This window comes from Amaranthus tricolor, chromosome 2, assembly GCF_026212465.1.
Source record: "Amaranthus tricolor cultivar Red isolate AtriRed21 chromosome 2, ASM2621246v1, whole genome shotgun sequence".
In the NCBI taxonomy this organism is placed as follows: Eukaryota; Viridiplantae; Streptophyta; class Magnoliopsida; order Caryophyllales; family Amaranthaceae; genus Amaranthus; species Amaranthus tricolor.
Window position 1 is genome coordinate 8,438,837 of NC_080048.1, and position 19,984 is coordinate 8,458,820.

Sequence of the window (19,984 nt, forward strand, 5' to 3'; positions counted from 1 at the left end):
ATATATATATACGGTGTATACCTTGATCCAATTTACCACTCATTTCCCAGCACGGAAACACGATGATATTGAATGTTCGAAGAATTAATTTGTTTTGAAGTGTTCACACACTAGGCTTCAAACTATTGCTCGGAGATTCAGACTCTACTGCATGGCTCCTACGATGCCTTCGATCCTACAAAACCAATACCAGATTTGATAAAAAAAAATATCAAATTCGTAGAGAGTTCCTCGTTTAAAAAGATATTGGTACCATCCAAGAAATGCCCTCAAGAAAGTAAAGGAAGTCTAGAATTGTAAAAGAAAACAACAAATGAATCAATGTTTACATAATTTATCAGCTGATTCGATTTCAATTCGCTCAAAATGACCAAAAAGAGACCTAAATTCGATTTTTTCAATTCGTAATTCAAAAGGAGATTAGCAGACCACGTGACATGGAAACTGATAGAAAATCTAATGTAGAACATTAAAGCATGTGAAAAGCTATAAATAATGCTACGAGAAATGAATGTCAATCTATCATTAGTCAGGAGTAGGGGTGTTCAACGGGCCCAGGCCCATTTTCAGCCCTTATCGTGCCCATTTTTAGGAGGAATGGCTGAAAATGGGTTGGGCTGAAAATAGGGCAGTAATTTGATGCTCAATGTTTTGCAATTGAAAAGGTGAGATTAAATTTAGAAAGGGATCAAAGAAACTATACCTCACGAGGAACAGGATATTCCTCTGATTCAAGCATTCGAACAACTTGACTCATCTTAGGCCGTTTTTCAGAATCGAGGTCCACACACCTCAATGCAGTCAAAAGTGCTCTCTTAAGAGCCCTTGTTGAGGGTCTAGTGTCCATGTTCGGATCTACCACCTCTTCCGCTCGCCTGTTACCCACCATAGTTTTTAGCCAGTCCACCAGATTTACCTACAGCCAAATGACAATTTACAATCAGGCTCTACAAAATAGAGTGCAAACTAAAAAAAATCATAACAGAATAATGTTGACTGTAACCAGCAAAGTTGATTTTCCTTCGGTACAACTCAGTTTGGTATGAAGATATAACGCCTAAAAAGTCTTAAACGCTTGTATTAGTATCAAATCGTGAAGGTTGGATGATACTTGGTAGCGGTGTTCAAAACAAACCCGATGACCCAATATTCAAAACCGAACCCGATTTGACTCGACTTAAAAATGGATTTTCAATTATGTACGTAAAAACCAATGTATATTCTGAACGGAATCGAAACACCTGATCCGAAATCAACCCAATGCCCGAATGAGCAACTCTAATTAATTATAGTAGAATACCAGACCATATTAAGCACGGTGGAGAATATCACAGGACTTGCTTAAAACCAAAAGCTCCACATCTTGTATATTTTAGTTCTAAGGAGGAACATTTGCAAAATTTCACGTAAATTACCTCGTTCTGTAAACGAGCATAATCCACTGGGTCTCTCCCGGTAATAGCTTCCAAGAGAACAACACCAAAACTATACACATCACTTTTCTCATTTAGAAGACCACTATTAGCATATTCTGGAGCCACATACCTGTCAAAAAGCAAAAAAACTACAAATCATTCCTTAAATTTTTTCTGAAACCTCTTTCATATAGTAAACTTAGGAAGAACTTGTAAAGCAAATGACCGAATACAACTTAAAACACAAGCTCACCCAAATGTGCCCATCACTCTTGTAGCAATGTGAGTCTTTCCCGCACCCAACAACTTTGCTAAACCAAAATCAGATACCTTTGCATTGAACTCGTCATCTATAAGTATATTACTCGACTTGATATCCCGATGCACAACCTTAGGCTCAATGGCTTCGTGCAAGTAAGCAAGGCTGAAATGAATTGTATCAGTACCCTTATAATGATAAACCCAAATCCAAAATGACAACATTATTTGTATTTGAAAAACTTACGCCTTAGCGGTGCCAATAAGAACCTTCAAACGGGCCTCCCAAGTGAGATTCCCATTTTGGCGCATAGCACCATGAAGCCATTGCTCTAAGTTTCCATTATTTACGTACTCATACACCAGTAGCCTACAATAAAACATCGAGGAATCACTTTAATGTTAAGAGCTCAACCACATAATCTATAGAAAACTATACAGCACAGGAACTAAAAATGAAAAACCTAGGACAGTGTCACATTGCTGATCGCCTCGCGAATCGCAAATCGAAAAAGCGAATTATGGTCGGTTTCAGGCTATATTTGAACCATTTTGAGCGAAACTTGAATTCATCAGGCGAACCAAGTAGCGAATTATGTTTCACTGATTTAGGATCTTGTTCATCTCGAACATAAGTACACATTAGGTTATACATACATATCTGCAACAACAGCTGTTACCTGTGAGTTCCTTCGATACAGTATCCAAGAAGACGAACTAAATTTTTATGTCGCACATGGCCAATCGCCTCGACTTCCACCCTGAATTCCTTCTCTGCCTGTCCACTGCAAACAGCAGGCAAACAGAAGATGATAAATTACCAAACGGAACATAAAATTAACATAAACAAACACTTAAAAAGCTAATTTTGTCACCTACAGGTTGTTAAGAAGCCTCTTTATTGCAACAGGCGTACCATTGAATAGTTCGCCCCGATAAACAATACCATATCCTCCTTCCCCAATAATATTCTGTTTCGAAAAGCGATCAGTTGCAACTTCAAGGTCTCTTAGAGTAAACCAGTGCCCCCAATCAAGGTGAGAGAGTTCCGAAAGCCCAGATATCGGAGATGGAGAACTTATCGGGTGTGGGGAAGACTTATCGCCCATTGTAGAACCAATGCCATCTTTTTCGATACGAGTAAAAGAACCTGAGTGACTTCTATTCTCTCCATTTTTTATTTTCTCGACACTAGGATGAACCAAAAGCCTATCTGAATCCTTATCACTCGGTTTCTCCATAACTCCATCGGGGTAACAATCATACCCATTTTGTGAAAATTGATCCACCTTAATCTCGCGGATTTCTCTGGAAATTTGAGGAATTTGGCTAAGAGGTAAAGTGTTGTTAGCTCGTCGGGATTTCTTCCTAGAGGTAAAGCACAGATAAAGCAATATTGAAAGAATTATCACCATCAAAGTTCCAAATATTATCCCTAGTAATTCCCAAAGCCTAACGCCGGCAACTTTCTTGGACATTCCAGCATGGAGTTGAGATGCCATGTTAGTTGAATACAAAATGATTCCTACAATACACCAATAGAAAACTTTGAAACCCAACAATACAAACCCAAAATGTGTAATTATGTATACTTTCATTAACATATCATACCCAGTACATCCCGCTCAGAGTCTAAGAAGGGATGGAAGAACCATACTCTTATCAAAGGAAATAAGAAGGATGTAGCCAGTGAGACCCTCGACTAAATGTAATTGGCTATACTTTACACACACAATATGATATATGAAAGTGTGACATCCTAGAAATCAAGTCATTGTTCTAAACAAGGATATTAAAAACACCAAATCTTATCCATTTCATGATCTTAGTAATAAATGCAGCCTTCTACAATCACAAAAATAACAAGCCTCAATCTATAAATTGAAAAGCAAGAAATGAAACAAACAATAGGACAAAAACTTTAGCAATTAGAATTGACCTAACAGGATGAAATAAACACAAAAGCAAACAGAAGAACAAAAGACAAATTGTGCAATCAATTTTGAACATACTATACCTGTTATCAAAATTCACTCAGAAATGAACCAAATTCAAGCTTTGGATCTGCACTTACAGAAAGAAAACAACAATCATTGTGAATATAAACAAAAACCCAGATACCAAATTCACTCTCATCAATAAATAATCAATAAAAATGGGAAAATTCCATGAAATCAGGAAGTGGGTAATTGGTAACTGAGCTAAAAATACAATCTTTTTAAGACATAAAGGGTTTCATATCAGAATTAAGTAAAAACCAATATGAAAAAAAGGCTTAAATGTTAGTTGAAAAGGAAATTACAACTTCTGAAGTGTTGTTGGAAAGAAGGTTTAAAGAAGAAGGAAAAAGAGTAATCAATGGTAGGTTGAGTAAAAACAGAAAGGGATGCTTGTTTATTGCTCCTTCATGTGTTGGATATAAGATTATAATCAAAAAAAGAAGCAGAAAAATGGAAGGTTCCTTCTCTTCAACTTCTCTTTATACTGAAAATTAATAATTTGAGATCTCAAATTCTCTGTTATTGAAAGTGATAGTTGGACAGGTTTTTTCTAGGATTATTAAGAGAGTAATAAATAAATAAAATAATAAAGTTATGATCTTTAAAAAAGATTAAATTTGTGTCGGTCTATAATATTTTTCTTTTATAAATGAGGAGATTAAGAGTTGTTTATGTTTTGTTTGGAAGTCAAAGTATTAAAATGAATGAAAGAATAAGTCTATGAGTGGTTGATTAAAGTATTACTTTTATAAATAGACTTGGTCCGTATTATTTTAGTATTTTTTCCGTTCTCTAATATTCTTTTGTCTTTCCATTTGAAATATTTCTACTTATGGAAAGAGAAATCTGATGAATGCTTTTGAGATATATTTAAAAGATAAAATACATCCATATGAGATTTTGTTAAATTTTTCTTAATGTATATTTTTATTATGTATTTTTTATAATTTTTTGTTATATATATTTAGAAATATTAAGGCTCAAAATTTACTTTGAAAACTCTGCAGAAAAGTAAACGAAAAGAATAAAAATACATAACTAACCTAATACAATACATACATATTTTGTGTAATTTATTTGTTATAGTCCATATAAAACTTTCCATTACTTTCTCTATCCCTCATATTTGGGAACAATTTTATTTTCACAAATTTTCGAATGAGACAGTTTTATGGTGAGATTATTTTTATTGGACTAACTCATGTATATTAGTATATTAAAGTCATTATGTACAAGTTTTAAGTGATCAATTAAGAAATTGACTAATTATATAGATTTGTCTCATAATAAAACGGTCTAAAACAAGCTAATTTAATTTAATTTATTCTTTTACAATATTTTTATTTCATATTCTTACTATTCTCTTTAATTCCAAATTCCGTTACAGAAAATGAAGAGTTCAAAAATAAATGCAAACGAAGTGAAAGGTTGCCTGAAGAATGGACTTTCTACCCCACATTATTAATTAATGAACTAAATGCTTTGCCATAGATTTCAATTTCAAACTTCAAAGATCATAATATCACCTATCCTATGATTTTTTAATGGGAGTTATTGTTTGGAGCATGGGCGGTTATTTGGCCATCCGAGCTAGCGACCCTTCAGGGCCGTTAGAAATTAGGGGCCTTAAATATTAAATGGTGTTATTCAGGTTTGATTTTAAGCAACACTTTTTAAGTGATTTATTTGTAAATTTATTTTATATTTGAAGTAACATAATATTATAATATATTTTGTCTTAAATTATTTTTCTTGAAGTGAAAAAATGTTATCTTTTAATATATATTGAAGGTCCCCATTTTAAAAGACATCGTAAAAATAAATAAGGCCACTAAAATCTTTATTTCGACCCTGGTTTGAAATTTAACTATTCAACAAGAGTAGATGTTTCAAATTCATCGACTATTGTTACCTAAAAGGCTAAACCTAGATAACTTTTTTCTAATATAGGGTAAATCGAAGAAAAAGAGAAGTAGATGAAATTCGATCTCTAACATTATTTGGAAAAGAATGTATTTGTTGTTAATGTTAATAGTGACTTGAGTACACAATCAAGAAATGCACATAGAGATGGTATTTCTTGAGAGGTTTAATGGGTGATTAAGTGTGTAACTTAATATGGTGTTTAAGAGCGAAAATCAACGCATTAAGTAATGAAGGCATTGAAGCAAGACTTAAACATATGAATTAAAGATGACACGATGAATGTGATTAATGAGGGAAATGCATTAGTCTATGATTTTGTTCTATGTGCCTTGAACGAGGCATCCAAGGTGACTTGAACAAGCGTAAAGGTCAGCAGCTAAACAGAGAGTTTGGGCTGTACAATGCTCGAACGAGCACTCATCACAGAGCTGGTTAGAATGTTGCTGGATCAAATCGCTCGAACGAGTGTGTGAATGGCTCGAACGAGTGGACTGTGGCAGGTTCATTGAATGCTGTTTTTTAGAACGGTTCACTTGCTAGAATTGATTATCATGCAAATTACTCTTAGTCATCATGATGTATTCTCATTTATGTAATAATCTCTTATAAATAGGAGGCTTATATGCCATTGCAACACATCCATAAAAATACACCCCAAGCCAAACACTAGTCTAATCTCTTCTCTATTGTAATTATCCACATTTGAGAGTTCTTTGAACTCCTTTGAAAATATAAGAGATACTACACACTGAAAGACGTAGCCTTAATTGGGTGAACCACGTTAAAATTTTTGTTCGTTTTATAGCATTGTTATTTCCTACAAACATCGGTTTTATTGATAGCATAATTTGTTTGTCACAAGACTTCATACATTCGATCTTGGTGATATTAGAGATTGAAACACGTCGTCTGATCTCTAATATAGCATCGTTTTCATTTGCTCATATTGAGATAAAATCGTATTCTCTTAAAACTAGATAACTTATGCGATGCATCATTTTGTTTATTTTTCTGTCATTAAACAATGAAATAAAAATACTAAAAAATTCATGTGTCATTTTCGTAGGCACCCATTAGATGAAAACATTTCATTGGTTGATGTTGGTTTATGTGACAAATAAAAAACATGTTATTTTTTAGCCCTCCTAAACATTACTTAAATCGAGTAAAATTATCATTTTAAAAAAATAATAAATTGAATTATATTAGCTAACATTGAGCTATATTAGATGATTTATTAATTCAAATTTATTACATATCGTAAATTTACCATCTTTATAAACCAAATAATATTAATCAAATCAAACAATGTAATATAAACACTGAAAAATTTCATGAGTCATCTTTATAAATACCCTTTAGATGGAAATATTTTATTGGTATATATATATATATATATATATATATATATATATATATATATATATATATATATATATATATATATATATATATAGATGTTGGTTTAAGTGGCAAACAAAATTAGATAATATGTCATTTTTAACCCTCCTAAACGTTAATTAAATTGAGTTACAATTTTTAAAAATATAATAAATTAAATGATTCTAGATTATTAGATTGAACTATATTAGATAAATAATTTTTAATATGAATAGTTTTATAAAACTAATCAGCTAAAAACTTTTTTGCATAAAATGATATAAATAAGGTTAAAAATTAACATGAGTTGTACATTTATTAAAATTTATTAGCATAGAAAGCATGTGGTTTAATGCATTTGAATATTCAAACTTTTAATGGTTTTTGACATGAACAAAAGCCAAATACGACTACTAGCGAGATTATTTACGTTAAATTCATTTTCTAAGATTTAAGTTTAGCATGATTGTTTAAGTTTTCTTTTAAATTTTTTTTATGGAGAGATTGCAGAACAAAATTAGGAAAGAATAAAGACAACAAGATGTATTTATACATTAGACGAATCAATAAATCAAAATTATATTTAATTAACTTGTAAGACAATTTTGTTTCTCATATGTAAGGTCATGTACAAACTATTCAAGTTCCTTACACAAATAATAAACAATGATATATCACCATATCTTAACAATTATTACTTTATCTTTCGTATATAGTATGTTTATTATTACATATATTTAAAAATTATTTTCATATATATTTTTATATTAAAAACTTTGCGTATTGTACATGTTTTTATACTAATATTATATAATAAAATAAGAAACAAATTTTAAGAAATAAATTATAAATTGTAGTTATATTTTCTTTCACTCCATAAAATTGTATGCATTGTATTAGTTTTTTATTTAATACTCCTTTTTGATTGTGAAATTTAGTTCATTTGGTATACTTCATTACCTAATGAGTATAATGACTTAGAATTTGATCCGCCTGCTTTCTAATGTTTTTTCCATGTATATTTTACTTTAATGAGAAAAAAATCTGAGTAAGATTTCAAAGAGATATATTATAAAAGATAAAATATATTAGTGTAATATCTTATTAGATTTTATAATTTTGCATAATGTCTATTTAGAGATGTAAGACATAAATAGTTTTGGAAAAAAGTAAACGAAAATATTAATAAAATAAATGGAGAAGGTATTAAATATGATCATTATTTTTATTTTTAATTTTAATAAAGGAAAGCTGTTAGTCCTGCTTACTTATGAAAAACTCAATTATGAGTTTTTTTATTTGAAAATTTGTCAATTTTTACTAATAAAAGTAACTTATTTCAAATCAAATATTTCAACTTCAGTAACATACTAAAATGAAAAAATAAATTTAAAAACATAGCAACATTTTAAAAGTATTTTATAAAAGTTTAAACATAAAAGATTGAATTTTTCCTTAAAAAAATCTGAGTGACTTCTATAAAAATAGTCATAACTTTAGTATTATATATTATTAAATAAAAGTAAAATCCAAATAAAAGTATGTTTTACGTAATGTACTAGTGGTTTGTTTTCAAATGTCTTAAAAGTTGTAATATAAAAATTCTAAAATCAATAAGCTTAGATAATAGTAGAGCTGTTCAAAACAAACCCGACCCGAAAATCCGACCCGAAATCGAAAATTATCGGACCCGAAAAAATGTAAGTTTTTTAGGTTTACCGAACCGCAATTACCCGAACCGATACTTCACTCGAACCGTTTGATTATCGAAAAGGGCAAAATCGAACTCGAACTGTAACCGAATTTTATAAACGACATATAAACCTTAATCGATGTTACCCGAACTGAACAGAGATCGACCCGAGTCAAATCCGACCCGAATTATGCACGTAACCGAATGTAACCTGACTAAAACCGATTAAGATCGAACTGTTTTTAACCCGAACTGATACAAACCCGATCGATTATTAATCAAACTGATACAAACCCGAACCGATTGTAAATCGAACTGTTATAAATCCGAATAAAATTTTCATCTAATTTTAGCAAATTAAGTCCAATTTCAGTTTTCGGGTCAGTTATATATATATATATATATATATATATATATATATATATATATATATATATATATATATATATATATATATATATGTATGTATATATATATATATATATATATATATATATATATATATATATATGTATGTATATATATATATATATGTATGTATATATATATATATATATATATATATATATATATATATATATATATATATATATATATATATATATATATATATATATATATATATATATATATATATATATATATATATATATATATATATATATATATATAAAGCTGACCCGACCTGGTAACCTGATCTGAAACCGACTCGAAATTAGTGGGTTTGGGTTTAGATTTTTGACCCAATTAATTAAATGGGTCAACCCGACCTGATTTGTTTATTAAATGGGTTAGGTTCAGGTTGAATATTTAAACCCGAAAAAACCTGTTTAACCCATTTATTAAATTTAAGACGGATCAACATTTGCCAAATACTTCGTCAAACTAAGATAATACCAATTACCATGTATTGAGGGATTTGTCAGCTGAAGATGACTTTCAATAAGAACGGAAGTTGTCCCACATCGGCTAAGGGATTTGTCAGCTGAAGATGACTTTCAATAACAAAGGAAGTTGTCCCACATCGGCTATGAAAGATACTATTAAAAAAAAAATCTTTTAAATCACTTCCACAGATCTCATACCAACTTACGCAGTCACGCCGTGAGCACAAAGCAAACTATTCTTTCGCCTTTTACTAAAGAATACCGTGTGCTCGCTGTATTAAGTGGCATACGTTTATTTTTGGAGGAAGCCTTTAATTAAGGTTAAATGGGTCAAATGACCTGAAATATATGTATTTAATGACCTAAAAAAAGTAGGTTAAATGGGTCATTAGCAAGTTGATCCGATCTGCTACAGATCAGGTCAGGGTTTCAATTTTTAATCCATTAATTAAATGGGTTAGGTTCAGGTTAAGGGTTTATTGACCCATTTATATATGATCCGAACCTGAAAATGACCCAACCCGACCTGTTTGACACCTCTATCTGCTATATCTGATAAAACAATCGGTAATTATTTTTTGTAAGTAAATGAGCATACATCAATTAAAAACCTGACTATTAACTTATTTCGATATTGACCCGATTAATAGTTATCCGTAACCGATAATTACTCGAAAAATAAAGCTCGAACCCGATCTGTATCCGAAAAAACCGAACCAATTAGTAATCGATGACAACCCGAGACCGATTGACACTCGACACGAACTTCAACCGACACCGAACTGATGCTAACCCGATAGCTTGAATAACCGATTTCTAACCGAACCGTGACTAATCGACTCGACCCGAGTGTGACCCGTTGTAACACACAGCCGAAAAATAACCGATCCGAAACGCAACCGAACCGAATAACACCCGTCCGAAACCGACCCGATCAACCGAATGAACACCTCTAGATAATAGTGTAGTATTAACTAATAGTAAAATCAAAAATAATTAACATGGCAATAATAACTAGGAAAAATTATTCTGCATAATTTAATATATTGCTCATTATCTGCTAATAATTTTACCTTTTGAAAAATTTTAAATAATTTAACATTTGCGCAGCTTTTATTGCGAATGAACCTTTGTTGCAAAGAATCGGTTACAACTGGTAAATTTCTTTTCCTTTTAACTTTTTTAAGCAGTATCTTTTATTTTTCTAATTAAAAAATTTCTTTGACCTATTGTAAAGTTTCCATCTACTTCTTCCTCTTTATTTTCTACACAAATAAAATTTTCATCAACCCGGAGTCTTTTTTTCGACCTTTGCAACTTTGCTTTTAACAAAGCTCACATTTCTCATAAAATCTGAAAATCAAACCAACACTTGGAGAAGAAAGAGGAATTATATTTCATGCCTTTTTCAATTATTATGATTTTTTCTAAATTAAAGATGTGAAATTTTTTTTCTCTCTCTCCAAAATTTTGGGGTTTAATATGGTGTTACTTTATGGGAGTAAGCTTATAAACAAGGAAGAGGATGACCTATTGAATGTAACTGTTAGTATTAACTTGGAATAGCCGATTTGTTTTTTCAAGGGCTCATTCGCCGCAAAATGAAGGCAAAAGTTGGATTATTTAAAATTTTTTAAAAGATAGGAATATTACGAGGTAATGTGCAATATATTGAGTTATTTAGGACAATTTTTGCTAATAATTATGACAGCATTATTGTATTCACTAGTAAAAAAAGTCATTTATAACCCCTATTTGTGTCGTTGGTTAAAATAAAAAGAAACAAATAAAGTTATTTGTTGTTCTAATAAACAATACAAATAAATCTTATTTGTATCATTTGTTATAACAAACCATACAAATAAGGTTTATTTTTAGGGAAATTTGCAAAGAAACACCTTTTAAAACCCCTTTTTTGTAAAGAAACACCTTTTACAATTTTTTTTGTAAAAAACACCTTTTAAGAGACTTTTTAAAAAAAAAACATCTTAAATCAGTTTCCGGTGACTTTTGTCAACTTTCCGGCGTTGACTATGCCATTCGTCAACTTTCCGGCGTTGACTTTTGTTTTTATTTTTATTTTTATATTTATTTTTATTTTTATTATTAATATTATATTTTTTAAAATTTTTATTTTTATTATTATTTAAAAAAAATAAAAATAAATAATAATAATAATAATAAAAATAAAAACAAAAACAAAAATAAAAAAATAATAATTATTTAAAAATTTTTAAAATTTTTTTTTTATTATTTTTTATTATTATTATTTTTTTATTTTTCCTTTTGTTTTTATTTTTATTTTATTTTTAATTTTTATTATTATTATTTATTTTATTTTATTATTATTATTATTATTATTATTATTATTATTATTATTTATTTTTTTTAAATTTTCTTTTAAAAATAATAATAAAAATTAAAATTAAAAAAAATAAATATTAATAATAAAAAAAATAAAATTAAAAACAAAAATAAAAAAAATTTTAAAAAAAATTTTAAAAAAAATAATAATAATAAAAATAAAAAGTATAAAAAATATAAAATAACAATAATAATAATAAAAAAAAATTAATAATAATAATAATAATAATAATAATAATAATAATAATAATAATAATAAAATTAAAATTAAAAAAAAAATAATAATAATAAAAATAAAAAATAAAATAAAAATAAAAGAAAAGGAAAAATAAAAAAATAATAATAAAAAAATAATAATAATTTTTTTTAAAAAAAATTTAAAAAAAATTATTAATTTTTTTATTTTTGTTTTTATTATTATTATCATTATTATTATTATTATTATTATTATTATTTATTTTTTTTATTTTTTTAAATAATAATAAAAATATAAATTTTTTTAAAAAATAATATTAATAATAAAAATAAATATAAATATAAAAATAAAAATAAAAACAAAAGTCAACGCCGGAAAGTTGACGAATGGCATAGTCAACGCCGGAAAGTTGACAAAAGTCACCGGAAACTGATTTAAGGTGTTTTTTTTTTAAAAAAGTCTCTTAAAAGTGTTTCTTTACAAAAAAAAATTATAAAAGGTGTTTCTTTACAAAAAAAGGGTTTTAAAAAATGTTTCTTTGCAAATTTCCCTTATTTTTATTGTTTGTTTAATAAATAATTGAAATAAAAATCTTCATAAAGACCAAGTTCATAAATACAAATAAGATTTATTTGTATTGTTGATTGAAACTACTGCTTAAAATTGATTTATGCTAAATATTTTTTTGAAGTGATTAAAATATGGTCGAACAATATTTGCCCAATTAAAAACTATTCAGTAGTGAGACTGCGTTAAAAGAGAATTTTTTTTGTTTTCTACTCTTAGCTTTTCTAACTTTTTAAATTTAAGGGGTGTTGGCACAACGATATAGAACTTGTGAGACTTTAATGTGAGACTTTTAAAATAAGACTTTAAAGAAAAAAAAAAGTCTTATACCTTATATGTCATGTTAGGAACATAGAAGAAACACATAAGAATGAAAGACTCAACTAAAATAACACCCTTCCTCAGACATTTTTTCTTGGGGACTTTTTCATTTTTTAATCTAATTTCTATCCTCATTCCCTTTAAACAAATAAATATAGACTTTTTTAAAGATAAAGACTTATTTCCTTCTTGAAATCTCATTTGCCAAACAATCCATTAAGTCATTTTTTGGATGAGGTGGATAAAAGAGAATCAAGTGAGTTTTGATTTTAAAATATTGGTTTAACTCGGACAAGAATCGATTCCAAAGTCATTTTTTTAGTATGACTGGATTAGAAGTGTTCATTCGGTCATCGAGTTAATTTCGGGTTAAGTGCTTCAAGTCAGTTTAAAATCGGATTTTGTATCCACATTGATTTTTACATTATTTTAAATTCATTTTAAAGTCGGATTAAGTCGAGTACGGTTTCAATATTGGATAAATTATCATATCATTAAGTCTATTTTGAACGATCGTAGACCGGATCAAGGAATCACACCGTCGACTAAAACAACCGGAAAGTCACCATTCTCACAAAGAATACCGTCGACTAAAACAACCCTATTTCGACTTTCTTCCCAAATAAATACAACAAGCTAACAAGAGGGAGGGCATCAACAAAATTTATCAAATGCCCATAATTTATCTCATTATCCCATCTTTATTGTTGTGTTTTTTCGTGAGATTGTGCTCAAAAGTAATCAAAGGAAGGCAAAACTTGAAAAATGCAATTGGGTTTTTTCATCCATACACAAACGATGGAGGTGGAGGAGAAAGAGTGTTGTGGTGTGCAGTCAAAGCTATTCAAGATGAAAAACCTCAACTTGATTTTTTTATTTACACTGGAGATCATGATGCTTCTCCTCAAAGTTTAATGTCTCGAGCTACTGATCGTTTTGGGATCCATTTAGCTTTCCCACCTAAGGTTTGCCAAAAATTTTATTCTGCCAAAAATTTTAATCTAATTTTTTTGAGGGATTGGATTGCTTAATTTTGGTAATATTTGATTTTCTTTTGTTGATTGCTTTTGTATTGATGTGGGTGTATTTTTTTTGGTTGATTATAGGTGATGATTTAAGGGTTTTTTATAAGATGTTTTCTGGGATTTAAGATTGGTTGTTAGGCAAATAAGCCCCCTTTTTATCTTCTGAGAATGTTTGTATTTCTTAAATTTGCTTATCTTTGGTCTTTTGTGTCCCCTTAATGTAAGAGGTTATTTTGAGCTAGTTTTAGGAGGTGATTTTTGCTATTCCATGGAAATTGGAAAATCATCTGAAGCACATTTTCATGTTTTAGGATTAGGATTTATCATTGCCCTATAGTTGATTTGCTCCTACAATCGGATGTGATGATGCTATGAAATTTGTGAAATTGGGTTGGTTTGATAAGATTTAATGCACTTCATTGTGGGACAATATATCAACAGCTATGCCACCAATGCAATGGCAATGTCATTGTCATATTGGTTCTTAGTCCAGTATAATAGAGAACATGAAGCCAAGCTGCACAGCTCAACAAAAGTGTTATCGCTATTCCGCTTGGATATGCATTCATAACTTAGTTCCTGTATTCATTCCGTTGTGTTGTTTAACGGTGTATTGAAATAACTGAACTGCAGGGCTAAACTCATAAAGACCCGAGTTGGCAAAGCGAACTTAGAAGTTTTGGCAATGTATTAGTTACCGTATCATGCTTTCTATGTTGCCTCGTAATCAAACGTTGATCATTGAGTTAATTCTGATTCTGTATGTTAGGTTGTGTATCTAAATAGAAGAAAATGGATTGAGGACACAACATATCCTCGCTTCACTATGATCGGTCAGAGCCTTGGTTCAGTCTTTCTCTCTTGGGAAGCTCTGTGCAAGCTTACACCTTTGTATTATTTCGATACAAGTGGTTATGCTTTTACTTACCCACTAGCCAGGCTTTTTGGCTGCTATGTTATAAGCTATACTCATTATCCTACCATCAGTTCGGATATGGTGTCTCGTGTTCGTGATAGGAGTGCATTGTATAACAACGATGACTTGATTGCCCGAAGGTTTGTTTTCTATTTTCGCACTGTTAGCTGTGTATTTTCAATCTAGATAAACACTTACATGGTGGGAATGAGAATAATTTGTAGTGTAAATTTTCATGGCATGTATTATGTCATTCCCATGGTAATGAAAGTTTGATCATAAAAAAGCTTTTTTGCTCACAATGTTCCATTACTTCCGAATACCAATATTCAAATGGTAATGCATCGGAATGAATTTTGTGAAGAAAATGAGATTGTTGAAGGAGAATAAGCATGACCATTAAACTTGTCAATAAATATTCATACCAAAATTACATTAAATGTCCATTACTCTTTCCACCATTTAGTACTGATTACCAAACGGGCCGTTAGTGCCAAAGAGAAAAATTGTGCTAGGAAATGTTTTGTTAGACCCTTCCTTTTGTAAACCTTCAATGCAGGATGCATGTCGGTATCACTAAATGATGTATATGTTGAATTTAATTGGCTGCTATAGCTGATACACAATTTGTTCTTTGGTTCATATGGTTTCTTTCATAATGGGGAAATTAATTGGCTTCGAAGGGAAAACTTTGGGTGCTCTAATGCAAGGTGCTGCGACTCCAAATCATTCTGATTCCCGTTCCCTGACGTGTGATCTAGGAGTTAGATGACTTCCATCTTCTTTTCTAATCATTCCCCTTCTCCCTCTCTATCTCTCTTTTTTAAACAAGAAAAAAGAAGAAAGTAAAAAAAGAATTGCATCCGAAGATAACTAAAGCTCCTTCAGATTGATCCAATGTTAAAACTCTCAAATGTTTGTCTATTGCAGTGTTTGGCTATCAAGGTGCAAAATAATTTACTATACAATTTTCAGTTGGTTGTACGGATTTGTTGGCTCTTTTGCTCACATAGTCATGGTAAATTCCTCATGGACCCGGTCTCATATTGTGAACCTTTGGAGAATTCCTGACCGTACAAAGAGAGTTTATCCGCCTTGTGATACTTCTAGCCTGCAGGTTAGTCATCCAAGATTCTTCTGTTGGCTGTAATTGAATGTTTTTATGCTTGCTTCTGCTCTCGGACATTGAGCGGCATGAATCATAAATGACTTATGATTCTTGAATTTTCTGATTTGACTATTTAGCTTATGTAATTATAAAGTTAGGCTTCCTGGTTTTCATATTATTCTTACCTTTGCCAGGCTCTACCATTGGAAAGACCGACAAATGTGCCAACTATTATATCGGTGGCTCAGTTTCGTCCTGAGAAGGTGGGCATTTGTATATAACAATTTGAATTAACGTATTACTGCGGTTATCATTCTTGTGCCGTTGTGACTCTGGTTATGTTTATTCTCTGCTTGTTCCAGGCACATCCTCTTCAACTACAGGCTTTCGCAAAAGCTATTAGTAAGATTGGTCCTGGTCTTTCTAGACCTAAGCTTCAGCTCGTGGGTAGTTGTCGCAACAATGCGGACGAAAATAGACTACAGAAGTTGAAAGAAATGGCAGTTGAGCTGAAGGTGGAAAAGGATGTGGAGTTCCACAAAAATATCATGTACAGGTATGCAGTTTATGAAAACATAATTCAAGTTCCAGAACTCTGTATATTTGTTTAGGATCTTCATATATTATGCGAGGTATACATGTAGTAGGTTACATTCTTAATCCACTATATGTTACATGGAATCTTCATTGCACCAATGTACTCGTGCTGTATATACTGACGCATTACGGTGGGTATAAAGATTTTGAACTTCAACTTAGACCCAAAATTTGATTTCATTCTCACTGTTGTTTGCCAAATTGAAGCCTGGGTGGGTGTCACTTGATGACATTGGGTGCTGAGATGTTGTATTCATGTATTAATGTTTACGGATGTACGGATAAGTATGTTACCTAAACTAGCTATGGTTTCGCATATACCTTTAGACTGATGAGGAGAATGTGGGAATGGGGCAACTCTTATGAAGATTCTTGACTTCATTTGTATCATACTCGCTTTGTCTTGTTTGGTTTGAATCAAAGAGAAAATTGGTGTTTTTTAAGAAAAAGGTGGATAAGTAATAAATGAAGAGATAATGAATTGTGTGGATGAAATTAAAAGAGAGTTAAAATGTATGGATGAGATTAAAAGGAAGTGATGTGCCATTGTCCAAAAATAAAAATGATGCAAATTAAGTGGGACAGACCAAAATGACAAATGACGCAAATTGAGTGGGACGGTGGGAGTATCCTTTAATATGAGATGGGGGGTTGGCACAATGTCCCTTAATTCGATGGAGCTAAAGATTTATAGTTCGTTGGTTTCGGATTATAATGGACTATATTAATGTGGTTCATTAAATCATGTGCATTCTTTTTATTTATATGAATTTGATGATGGTATTTACTAGCAGGAGTCAATCAGAAACAACCTCTTTGTTATCACTAATAAGGCAAGGTTGCATACAATGAACCCCCAAACCCCACTTACGTTGCATGGTATGGAATATATTGAATCCGCACTAGCTAATTTAACACATGAAGACCGAAGAGGAATGTTTATTACATCCCGCTGAATGTGCAGGGACTTGGTTAAACTTTTGGGAGCTGCAGTTGCAGGGATTCATACAATGACAGATGAGCATTTTGGCATAAGTGTTGTGGAATTCATGGCCGCTGGTGCTATTCCAATCGGTAAGCATTCGGGTGAAACAATTGTTTATTCTCGGCATAATTTTGTACGAGGAAACATCTTCTGTGTATACACCTTCAATTGATCTCTATTTTCTCTTTTCAGCCCACAACTCAGCTGGTCCGCAGATGGACATTGTGTTGGAGGAAGATGGACAAAGAACGGGATTTCTTGCACAAACAGAGGAAGAGTATTCGGAAGCTATAGTCGAAGTTTTGACAATGCCAGAGACTAAAAGACTTGAGATGGCAGCTGCTGCAAGGAAGCGGGCGGGCAGATTTTCCGAGCAGAAGTTTTACAACGATTTTAAAGCTGCCGTTCGACCAATTCTACATCAATCTTAGTTTAAACAAATATCTTTTCTCTTTTTGTACTTGCCATTTAGTCAAATAGATTTGAGGTAGATGAGAAAAAACTACATGATACAGTTGAAGTTTTACACACTTGTAGATGTACCCCTAACATGAAAGTAAACAATGGGTTTTGACGTTTTGTAGCTGCACCTGTAACATAATTTGCCAATTAATTGGTACAATATTTTATCGGGTAGGCTAGTGAAACCTTATAGGCTAAGGAGGTAGGTAATTACTCTTTTTATACGTGGTGATAATCGGACTTGTGTCACAAGGGTAAAAGAAAAAACCCTCGATCGCTATGATAATCATGATTATCGATTTTTACAATATTGATATGAAGTGAATTGTGAAATATAAATGCATCTAATTTTCTATGGGGTAATGTTGGTATAGACTTCTTTACCATTGGTCATTAGATTAGTTTATCAGGCATTGTTTCAACTTTCAAGTAAATTTTCAATGGTACAACAATATAACAATAGCATATTATTAAACTTCGTGACTTTTTTCATTTTATCGCCAATCCTTATATATTAAATTTTCAATATTGCTCCTGCTTAATTTACGAAGTCAAAAACTCTAGCATGTCTCTAAAAACTCTCTGAATTAAAGGAAGCTCAAACTTCAAATCGATTTACAATGGCGAACCTTAATGAACATGAATACGATTCGGTAAGTAATTCAATCGATTCGATTTTTTTTTTTTAAAAATGACGAACAGCAGTCGCATGCAACTGAGCCGCGGATGGGTTGCAGGAAACGTGGGACTGGACCACGGTTGGGTCGCGTGCGAGTGATCCTTTATTTTATTTTATGTTTTTTTATTTTTTTATTTCTCTTTTTTATTTAAATAATTTTTTATTTTATTATTATTATTATGTTGTAGTAAATTATTTTATTTTATAATTTATATTATTATTATTTAAATTATTTAAATAATTTTTTATTTTTTATTAAAATTATTCTAGTAACTTATAATTTATGTTGTAGTAATTTACAATTATTTAATTTACAATTTATGTTGTAGTAATTTATTTAAATTATTTTGTATTTTATTATTATTTAAATTATTTTATTTTAATTTAGTATAATTTTAGTTATTAAAGTAAATTATTTTTTATTTAATAATAAATATTTTTATTATTAATGTTTGTGGCCCTATATTGTGTTGATAGATACAACGTACAAAACAAATAAACAAAAGTGGCCGCTTTGTGAAGTAATTGGAATGACGCCAACCAATCACAACTTCTTGGTTGCGTTTTGTTTGATGCGAGATGAGGCGGTTGTGTCATATCCCTAGGTGTTGGAGGGATTGAGAGATATTTTTGGCAGTGCTCAGACTCCTAGCGTAATTATAAGTGATCGAGACGAGGGTTTATCTGCAACTATTCGTGATGTCTTCCCAGGTAAAAAGGTTGTGTTGATTAATTATTGTCGTTCTATTTATTGAATATATCTTAATTACATTCAATCTTCTTTTTAATGTAGATGTGCGACATTTATTATGCGTATGGCATATTGCCAATGATGTAGAGAACATGGTGGACAAATTGTGTGGTGGGAAAAGAAATCAACAAGGCCAGATATTCAGGAAAACTAGATGGAACCCCTTGGTTAACAGTTCTACGCTCGCTGAATTTGAAAACAGATGGGAGTCGATTGTGGCTACCTGGTCGACAAGGAACAGAAAGGTCGTTCGATATTTGGCTGGAACATGGATTTCACACAAAGAGAAATTTGTGCGTGCATGGACCAATGACTGTTTACACATGGGTAACTAGACTACCAGCAAAGTTGAAAGGCAATACTCGTCTTTCAAGTACTATCTTGGTAGCAGTAATAGCTCATTTGATACCCTGTTTAAAAGGGCACATACACTGATAACAAATCAGCAATCGAG

At 30.8% G+C, this 19,984-nt stretch overlaps 2 protein-coding genes and 1 non-coding gene across 3 annotated transcripts in view; 2 read left to right on the forward strand and 1 right to left on the reverse strand.

Annotated features, from left to right (window-relative positions):
- The window catches only part of LOC130804624 (probable receptor-like protein kinase At5g18500), a 4,965-nt gene extending 705 nt beyond the window's left edge, over positions 1 to 4,260 (reverse strand). The window contains exons 1-8 of the mRNA XM_057669137.1: positions 3,691 to 4,260; positions 2,553 to 3,198; positions 2,354 to 2,458; positions 1,921 to 2,043; positions 1,669 to 1,839; positions 1,416 to 1,545; positions 704 to 916; positions 1 to 175 (exon numbers count right to left, since the gene is read on the reverse strand). The exon at positions 1 to 175 is cut by the window's left edge and continues 705 nt beyond it. Of these exons, the coding sequence (XP_057525120.1) occupies positions 104 to 175; positions 704 to 916; positions 1,416 to 1,545; positions 1,669 to 1,839; positions 1,921 to 2,043; positions 2,354 to 2,458; positions 2,553 to 3,175 (1,437 nt within the window). The 5' untranslated portion in view covers positions 3,176 to 3,198; positions 3,691 to 4,260 and the 3' untranslated portion in view covers positions 1 to 103. The remainder of the gene's footprint in view (positions 176 to 703; positions 917 to 1,415; positions 1,546 to 1,668; positions 1,840 to 1,920; positions 2,044 to 2,353; positions 2,459 to 2,552; positions 3,199 to 3,690) is intronic.
- A 5,507-nt stretch (positions 4,261 to 9,767) lies between these two features.
- LOC130807077 (U5 spliceosomal RNA) lies at positions 9,768 to 9,883 on the forward strand. The gene has a single exon (XR_009040451.1). It is a non-coding gene; the product is annotated as a U5 spliceosomal RNA (small nuclear RNA).
- A 3,643-nt stretch (positions 9,884 to 13,526) lies between these two features.
- LOC130804631 (GDP-Man:Man(3)GlcNAc(2)-PP-Dol alpha-1,2-mannosyltransferase) lies at positions 13,527 to 18,272 on the forward strand. Its single transcript, XM_057669147.1, has 7 exons — positions 13,527 to 13,972; positions 14,802 to 15,088; positions 15,879 to 16,065; positions 16,251 to 16,319; positions 16,419 to 16,612; positions 17,618 to 17,727; positions 17,831 to 18,272. Exons 1-7 carry the CDS (start codon positions 13,679 to 13,681, stop codon positions 18,067 to 18,069), a joined length of 1,380 nt encoding a protein of 459 aa, XP_057525130.1. The 5' UTR covers positions 13,527 to 13,678; the 3' UTR covers positions 18,070 to 18,272.
- Positions 18,273 to 19,984: the final 1,712 nt, after the last annotated feature.